The 10051-nt window shown below is 37.7% G+C and overlaps 1 protein-coding gene across 1 annotated transcript; it reads right to left on the bottom strand.

Annotated features, from left to right (window-relative positions):
* Positions 1-959: 959 nt before the first annotated feature.
* On the bottom strand, positions 960-9410 carry LOC145205187 (zonadhesin-like). The gene is made up of 14 exons (XM_080077849.1): positions 9294-9410; positions 8439-8648; positions 7771-7941; positions 6844-6999; positions 6241-6405; positions 5638-5796; positions 5037-5195; positions 4464-4625; positions 3965-4123; positions 3440-3601; positions 2721-2897; positions 2078-2257; positions 1551-1748; positions 960-1081 (listed from the first exon to the last, which is right to left on the bottom strand). Exons 1-14 carry the CDS (start codon positions 9400-9402, stop codon positions 1077-1079), a joined length of 2172 nt encoding a protein of 723 aa, XP_079933975.1. The 5' UTR covers positions 9403-9410; the 3' UTR covers positions 960-1076.
* Positions 9411-10051: the final 641 nt, after the last annotated feature.

Raw genomic sequence — 10051 nt, 5'->3', positions numbered from 1 at the left:
TATTTATTCGAACAAAGGTTTCCGCAAAACGTTAAGTGCAGATTTGCATTCGTAGCAATACTTAGAATCGCTTTTTATACGTTGTGTTTTAATAACACCCGCGTCTTAATAAATAAAATCACTTTAGTGATCAATCAACAAATCAATACTTTTTAAAAGAACGTCACGAAAATGACCAAAAGACTCTTTTTGAGCACTTTTTTTTAAAAAAAACTTTTCTTTTCTGTTGCATTTTTTAAACTGAATTTTCGATTTTCAAAGGAAGATAAAAGCCTTTGGGGATCAAAACTAATCTCCAGGTTATCAGCGAGTAAACAACACCTATAGCTGCTCTCACTATAGGACCGACGCCCAAATTACAATTGACTTCAGCATTCTTTAGCTTTAAACCAAACTATTTAGCATGTTGCAGGCTTGTTAGGGCGAGTGCGTTGCCCTATAAACCCTTTTAAGTGGTCTACTTGTATTTCCAAGCTCGGCACTTACACCAAAAACGTGAAATTCACCGTTCATAAGGTTGGGAGGCCGAAACTTGACTCTAATTAGACCTGGCGTTAGGGACATTTGTATTTGGGCTCTCGGCTTCTGTAAATAAGACCAACAACGAGGTTTGAAGAACATAAATATTGATCGAAGTCCGCGGCCACAAACCGGGTCCCAACTCGCCTTCCATTTCCAGCAATCAGTATGGATTGCTGGGCTGTGCGACGACAGGCCATGGTAAACAAGTGGACGTGCGGAGATACCGGTCCTTTTGTGGTTACGGGCTTATGAAGTGAGGAGAAAGTACAGGTGTAGCGTGCCGCGGGGGGCGAGGCTCTTTTCTATGTGATTTTCCACCCACGCTATAGGTAAAGGAATTTTCTTTAGTTTGTCTAAAATCCTGTCAGGGCTTTGCGGACGCGCTGGATTTGTTTTCAGCGCATTGTATGGCATGTTTGCCTGGAAGAGACGCGACGCAAACTGGATGGCGTTGTATTGCGGTTATACACACGACGAAATATAAAAAACGACAGATCAACACAAGTAAGATGGTGTTCCACTGAAAGCCTTTCGGGTTTTAGCTTGCTCGAAGATTATCCTGAGAAAAGCACATAGGAAAATGTTTTAGTCCAACAATGTATTTAAGTGTTAAAGTAAATTGTAAACGACAATGCAGCACAACCTATAGAGCAGTGTTTCCAATCCATGGGACATTTGCTATTCTCAAAAGTGCGGGGGGAGCTTTTCTCTATACTAACAGTGGCATATTTTTCACATGTTATTGCTGACTTCGGAGCAAACAAAAATTACAAAACAGTTGTTTTTAACCAGTTGTGAAAGTCCTAAACTTTAGCTGGTTGTAATAAGCCAAAAGAAAGTATAGGGTGCTGTAGGTAAGGCATAAAAGGTTTGATACCACCAATTAAAAAGGTAAATACCTTTACTTTAAAAGGTATAGCGGTGTTTTGTTTTATTTCTCAGGGTTAGATTGTAACTTACAAAGCGCACACTGGATATAAACACCCGATCTATAATATTTTAAATTACATCTTATAGCCAAAGCTCACCTTTCAATAAAGGACACTCTCCGATTTTAACACACTTTCCACTTAAGCTTTTGAACAAGGGGAACGGGCATGTACATCCACCTGAGCAAGGGTAGCTCAAAAGCGGAGTTGGCAAACAGACTGCGGGATATGCAATCGGTCCTGGGCATTTTGGAACACATTTTACACACGTCTTGTACACCTGGTTGTAGGGACACTCTGCAAAAAGTCAAAAGTGATATTAAATACCCTGCTCAAAAAAGAGGAAAACACTGACATAACCGATACAATCACAGTACGCCAGGCCCATTGAAGGCGTTATACCGAATCAAGCCGGCCACTCAAGCATTCCCATATGACAAGGCTAAACCTAGAAAAATGTAGTCTGCGGTGGGATTCGAACCCATAACGGATGCAAATTAGATTTAGTCTTTCAAGGAACATCAAAACTCAAATCTTCCATTTATTCCCTAATAGTAAATTGATCCACAGTGAAAATCGCCGTACTACAGACATTATAACGGTCAGAAATAGGAGCTAAAACTTACTGCGACATTGCGAGGTACGGACGCAAACATTTTTGTCGTTTCGAACATATCCTGGGCTGCATGCGCATCTCGCTGTGCATTTCTTCAACAATGAACACGGCTTGAGCAGATTTTTGCAAGTCGCATCACACGGGGCAGCGCAGGCTCGGAAACGTTCGTTAAGAGCAGAGTTACACTTTTCTGCAAAAAAACAATACATGTAAAATACATCGCAGTAATGCTGAGGTCTGGAAGTAAGTCAATACAACTCAAAAAAAGACCCATGTGCTCCATGTATAAAACAGTAAAACCAATGAACTATAATCCCTACGTTAAACAGAATCAGTAAGTTTCAGGTGAGGGACTGTATATTTAAAAAAAAGCATTATAATTTTCTTAATTTGGACATAATAATATATATACAGACATCTTTTTTTCTGGGGGAATGGAATAATGTATACCGATTTTGTTCGTAATGACTTTCGAAAGTAAAAATAATAATCTATGTACACCGCTGAAAACGGACATATTATCCCATTTGAGGGTAATTACCCACAGGTTAAGCACCAATCAAATAAAGAAACGCCGAGTTCATACTTGTATCGGCAGTTTTTAAACTCCTCAAACCAAGTTTTAACAAGCCCAAACTGGGTGCTGTACTTACTAGGGCATTTGGAGAGTGGAATACAAACGTTCTTGCTGTTACGGACGTATCCAGTTCTACAAGCACATCTCCGAGTACATCTCTCCTGTAGCGAGCATAGCTTTCGTGGCTCTTCACAAGTTGCATCACAAGGGGGCGCACAAGTGGAGAATTCTTCATTCAACGAGGATCTGCAATCTGCGTGATAACCAAGTCTGAAGTTAATATTGACAGCGCAACTTATGGTAAATGTACCAACGCCACTGTGTTTGTTATTTCGCGCATAGTTGCGTGTTCTTTCACATTCAAAGGGTATGACTGAACCAAATCATTAAAACCAACCGTAGTGAGTTTACGGAATGGTTAAACATATTTAAGACAAAGTGCCAATATGGAGATAAGGGGATTTTGACTAACTCGACGAAATAAGTGTAAGATTTAAGATTTCATTAAATATAGGAGATACATTTGAATTAAATGGATCTTGTTTTACGAGAGTGGTTTTCAAAAATGTCACGAAGGTTATACAGTACGCAATCTGTATAATTATAGCGGTAATGCAACTGTGTGACCGGGAAGGCCAGAAACCAGCTTACACCGCCTGTCAACCAAAAATACTGCAAACTTTGCGATTATTTAGTAATTACTTTTCCGTAGAAATTAAATGCCTTTTCGCTCCATATAAAATCCATGAAGTCACATTTACGCTGTGGTGTAATCTCTATAGTGTCTGTACTTACGGCATTTCTCATCGGGAATCTGTTTGCCGTTAAGGAAGAATTCAGCATTGCATCCTCCGCAGAAGTTTGCGCGGCATTCGGCTTCTGGAAACCTAGGACACGTGTTCACTTCGCACGGGTCGATCACACATTGAACCTGGGGAACTCCCGGGGGACAGGGACCTAAGTGATTGAGAAAAAGAGATTATAAAGGCGTAATAGACACAAGTGGTAAATTGTTAAAGAGAGTCGACTTTAACAAGTAAGACAGTCGATTTCGGATTAATAAACTTTTTAATAAAACAAAAAACTGAAAAACAGAGTCATAAGCAGGCCCAAACCCGAAATGACAAGCACGAACTCAAATTTTCTCGAAGGTTTTTCTCGAATTTTGTAAATGTGCGTCATAAATAAGGCCCAGTGTGAAGTCAGGCCCGAATCAAGCACGTTTAATTTCAAGTTAGACCTCAATTCCGTTTGTTGGCTTATTACCAGTGTTTATATGATATAAAGTATTTAGGAGGCACGAATATACTGGGTACTTACCGCACTGCCTTGGCAGAACACATTTCTTTCCTTTCAAAGTAAGTCCTTTTCGACAAGCGCATCCAGGTCTGCAGTCCAACGTGCAAACTGGGTTAGGATTTTCGCATGTGGATTGACATGGTTTGCAACCGGGGTAATAGATTTGATTGCTCTCGCACTCTGTGGCAAAATACATTTTATTACTACTTGTAAAAGACAACTTGCAGGTGAATGCGTATAATTTTAGACAAAATTGGTAATTTTTCAAGGACAATAATTAAATATAGCCTTTTTTCAGGGGGTATGAATTCTAGGAATATAGGCATATTACAGCCTTACTTTTGACGACATTTAGACATCTACTACAGTGTCTAACCTTAGCACAGATAGAAACACATACCCACTAAACTAAAGTAAGCTTGTTTGTATGCCATTAGTTGGCCTTGGAGTAACGAAATCGTACTCAACTTGACCTCAAAGACAAACTTCAAACTCAAGGTTTTCTGCTGCGGGGACTCACCGCATTTTTCCTTGGGAATCTTTTTGTCGCCGATATAGAAATCATGATTACAACCACCGCAGTAATTGCTGACACATCTCGCCTGTGGGAATCTAGGGCATGTTGCAAACTGACAGGGATCCACCAAACAGTTAACAACAGGTACACCAGGTGGACACGGACCTAAAAAAGACGGTATTTGTGAATGGAGAAGAAACGGACCAGAAGTATGTCACTGTACTAGGTAAGGATTTGACAGCTGACTATTTTGTTAACCTTAAATAAGTTAATCTTAAATAAACATTACAAGACAAATTTGCTGAATGACTGCTAATGCTACAATGTTGCATAAACTAACAAGTCGGTAAAAGGGAGATATTCTGATCATCATACAATTGATAAATAAAAACCGAAATGTTTGGAAGGAAGCCTGAACTATGCCATAAAGGTTAATTTACCAGAGTAAAACTACTACACAAACATAGCCTAGAATAAAGTCAGGCTTACATCAGGCCTGTTTTGTTAAAACAAAAGCCAAAATCGGACCCAAAAAGCCGGCTCGAATTACAGCTCTAGTATAGTTTGTTTTCTTACCGCAGTTCTCGGGTCGGATGCATCGCTTTCCTTTCAATGTGAGGCCTCTTGGACACCCACAGCCTGGCAAGCAAACAGCGGGGCATACTGGGTGCGGATTGTCGCAGCTCGATTGGCACGGTTTACATCCGCTGTAGTAAATTTGGTTCGCCGGGCATCCTGCAGTTCAACACAAGGGTTTTGTTATGAAAATTGAGCCAAGTTATATTCTGCTTACTTTAATATTAGCAATCAAAAGAAAGACAATTTGTTGTAAAGCATGAATAATCGCGACTTTTGGGGTGAAAAAAACATGTGATAAATTTTGATAAATTCAGGCATGTTAATTCATATTGTCCATTTGTAGTCAAAGAACGACCCATAGTGATTATGTCTTTAAAAGTAAGGCTATTTACTAAAGATTAAGCTCATGTCAAATCTAACCAGAAAAAAAGTAAATTTGGACATTTTTCATTTTATAGGAGATTTTTATTAATAAAATGCACATGTTTCAGAAGTTATGTCGAGCAGTGCGAATCGAAGCTGGGCAAAATCTCTGTTCTGTCGAAATAAAAACAAAAAAATGCTATAGTTTAAAATTAAAAAAATTTAGAGGCCTTACCGCACTGGGAACGCTTGACGCACTTCAGTCCGCTCAAAACTTGACCTTCCGGACATCCGCAACCTGGTTTGCAAATAGCCGGGCAGATTGGATGCGGGTTGTCGCATGTTGCTTGGCATGGCTTGCACTCAGGGTAGTAGATTTGGTTAGCAGGGCAAACTGCAAATAATTTCAATCGTAAGTCTTTGTATAATCCAAAAGGAAAAAAATAAATAAGTACGATGGGAAATTGTTTTAGAGCTTATAAACCTTTTCAACGTACTCCATCGCCAATTAAAATTTTGTGAAAAAAATTTACCAACTAAAAAAAGTGTAAAGTGTTTCATCGCGAAGCAAGAAGATAAATATGATTGGTGTGATTCTAATTTTGTTAAAAAGCTTAAACCTTTTTAATCAATCGCTAACTTTAACACTTGAAAAATTTGGAAAATAGTTTTCGCCTGATGTTTGATATCCCAAGATTGTATATTTTACCAAAAACATCATAAATCTGCTTTAAGCCAAGCATATTTAATGCAAATACTATACATTATATATGAAACGAAACTTATATGGCCTTAATCTGTGTGTATGGATCACACAACAATGTCACAATTTACTTACGACATTGGTCCCGAGAAACGCAGTTCTTTCCGTTCCAGTAAGTGTTTGCAGGACATCCACAGCCAGGAGCACAGGCTTGACGGCAAAACACTGGGTTATCAATGTGATCGCAGTGCTTAGGACACGGCTTGCAACGTTTGTAAAAGATTTGGTTGCCAGGACAACCTACAAAAAAATTAAGGAAACACTTTTCGATTATGATTTTCTTCAGATACTATATTGATATGTCTGATGGAAGTCGTTAAAACGTGTTCGACTTGAACGTAAAAAGCAAAGGATGATATAAAAAATTGCTTAAACGTTTGAAACTCAAACACGACACTTTTCTCTAGGTTTGCTTTTATTCCCATCCTGGTAGGAAAAGCTATATTTTTACTATTTGTGAGTTATGTATAAAAAACACCAGCAAGTTTAAAGCCAGTGTATGCGAAAACAAGAAGACATTACGTAGAAGTCAAAGTAAAAATTTCAAAACGTGTTAACTGTATTCTAGTATAATATATCCTAATCTTGAAGTACGTAGAGCCAAATTAACACATTTTTGTCTCATGAGTAAAGTAGTACACTTGATTATGCCACTTCTATATCTCACGTTCAACTTACCGCAGTCTTTGATCAATTTGTTGTTGGCGTAAAATTCAGCTTTGCATCCGCCACAATAGTTGGCCCGACATTCGGCATTGGGATAACGGTGGCAGACGGCATCATCGCAAGGATCTTTCAAGCAGTGGTGATAAGGGACACCTGGAGGGCAGGGGTCTGAAATTTTTAACACAAATGCAAATCAGTTGTGAAGTTAAATCCCACAATGCAAAATCCAATGTACAAAATCATAGGCAAACCAGAATCAACCGGTAAATGATTTTGTCGTAAAAAATATATATTTGTCATAAAAAGTATATACTTCGTTAACTTTATGGTTCCTTAAATGCCTTTTTAAAATATAAACTTGTGAAGTAACCTTTTTGTGTTAGCTTAAAAAGATCATTGTAATTAGAAAAAAAATGTCTAAATTGTGCTCAAAAGTTCTAAATTAATGGTTTCCAACGCTTTGTAAAAGATAAAATCATTGTACAATTTAGACAATTAACTTATAATTAACCAAGTCTGTACAATTAACTATTAACCAAGTCTGTACAATTAAAGACAATTAACCAAGTCTGTACAATTAACTTATTTAACATTTTTTTACATATGCGGAACTACAGTCGTTTCACATAACCCTTGGAGGTCCGCAAACCTCACGTTGATGGGGGTTTTCGTTTCAAATTTTAAAGCGAGCAAAGAAAAATCAAACTAAAATTAATGATCAATTCATCATGTCACAACAAATTTGCAGTATCTGTCTTTAATAATTCCGAGAAATGCTAGTACAAGAAACATTTAGCATTTCGCAAAAACGTATTTTTCTCCTTTATACTTCTTATGATCTTGGCAAAACAACCAGACAGGGGCAATTAAAGCACGATTTAAAGAATTCGCCGAAAATGGTGCTATTAGGCGTGACGCTTGGTCCAACAAGGTACTTACTGCATTGGCGTCTGGTAACGCATCTCTCTCCGTTCCAAAAAGTCCCACTAGGGCATGCACAACCGGCTGGACGACAAACTGCAGCACATGCATTATTCTGGTTAGCCTGGTCGCAAGTATAGTGGCACGGACGCTGGCAGAATCCGTAGTAGACTTGATTTCCAGGACAAACTAAAGAAAAATACATGTTAAACACACATTGTATTTGAATAAGTTAAAAACTGGGCGAAATTGTTTTTTTATGTGTTTTTATTTAAGTTTTAAGTAAGTTTGGATATTCATGAACGAAGTCATATTGATAAACATTAATAAATATGTCCATAATTGTCACATGCAGTTTTCACAGAAAACAGATTTTTCAAAACAAATGACTTTATGTACAATTCATTCTTACTTTTAAATTTCTCTAAATGATGTAAAGGTAAGTTGTTTTTTATAAACTGACACACGTGCCGTACGACTCCCGACACATATTAGCTATTGGCGGATTTGCATGTGCTTGGGTACCATTTTACACTTTAATGTAAAGCGAACGCATCAAAGCCATTGATTTACAAGAGAAAAAAAATACAATGATAAAGTTGCACAATTTTTAAACGTATCTCTATACTTTTAAAAACGCCGTTAACCGATCACATGCAAGTAAACACTTTTAAAGTTACACTTACTGTGTGTGGCTGGGCAGTTGGATGGCTTTACACAGTAGTTTCCATCCCAATAAGAGTTTACTGGACAAGCACAGCCTGGCTTGCAAATCGCAAGACAAGGCCTCTTCGAGTATCTGTCCTTGCAATCCCAATAGCACGGCTTACATTGGTGGTAGCGCTGATTTGATGGACAGATACGATCAAACAAGCTCGGTTGTGGATGTGTTGGAGCTGCAGAAATAAATAGTTTAGTAAAAAAATGTATATTGTTTGTACTTATAAAGGCTTATTGGCCTTCCGTAAAGTCTTAACTCAAGTTCTTATCTATACACTTAAACAAAAAACATGTAAAAAAATATAATTGTGTTTCCCTAATTGCATGTCAAACGGCATTAAAATGATGTTCTTACTCTCTGGTGAGCTCCCGCCACATAACGCTTCATAATGCGGTATGGTTGCAGCGCGTATAGTCATTGTGCCAGCATACACTATTTTGCGCTCGTTAACGTTTTAACATAGCGTAACTATTTCCGCCTTGGTGATTGTTTAGTGCAATTGTGTTGCTATGTGTTCCTTGACCAAGCAAAATAAACTCTACTCAATATATTCTTAAATAAATCAGTAACACAAAATTGCGTTACTGCACCAAAACAAATAACAGTAATGTATTTCTGCAAATATAAATCTTGAGTATACAATACATAAAAACAATGCGTGGTACAATACTATAGCGTTTGCAAAAGAAATGTACCCGCAAATATGTAAAACAAATGCATTTTACAAATACAGTTGATCGTTTTGGAATCTTCACATAAAACCTTGCAAATTACCAGCTTTTTTAGAAATTGGGTCTTAAACAGCGCTACAAGTACTTACTGCTGGCAGATGTGGCAGCGACGTAGGCGCACAAAAGAACAACAGCTAAACTCAAAATCTTCACCATTTTTCTCGACAGCTTGCAGCAAAAGTGAATACAATTTTTCATCGGCCCGATGTTTATATACTTGCTGTAGGTAAAGCCAAGACCTATAATTTCCTGGCCTGAGGCCGATACCAGCTACAGCGAGCAGATTACGACAACGATTCTATTAATTTGTCACGTACTCCAATTAGTCAGCAATTCTAGGTCCTTCTGGCTCGTTACATCGAAGCGGCAATTAAGGCGGTGTTTGTTAGGATTATTTTGTATAAACTAAAGTTATATGCGGTATATGTGCAACACCAGTTAATTTGGTGCAATTGTAGCAATGTGTTTATTATTTTAGTGTGTTTCAATGTGTTTATTTTTGTGTATCAAGTCTTTATGACAATTTAAACACTTGTAATTGTTTCATTTTTTTAAGTTAGCCGACGTCTATCTAAAAGTGTAACGTCTTAATCTCGTCACCACCATAAAACCTTTTTCTTGCACCTTTTTCTATCACAGTTATTATTTCTTTGTTTCGGGGCGACATACATTCGACCCAGGTTAAAACAACATGTTAACTTCTTCCTATAAAAATTATGTTAGAAGTAACAACAGCCATTTAGTGTAAAATAGTAACAACACTATAGTGTATGTACGTTTGCTCGAAGATTACTTTACTGCAAAGTAAGTAATTCGTGTGTTGTGTCTTGTTTAAGCTTTATATCGG

This window comes from Phallusia mammillata, chromosome 1, assembly GCF_965637545.1.
Source record: "Phallusia mammillata chromosome 1, kaPhaMamm4.hap1.1, whole genome shotgun sequence".
NCBI lineage: Eukaryota > Metazoa > Chordata > Ascidiacea > Phlebobranchia > Ascidiidae > Phallusia > Phallusia mammillata.
The sequence above is the reverse complement of the archived record's forward strand: the minus strand, read 5'-3'. Positions and strand labels throughout refer to the sequence as shown.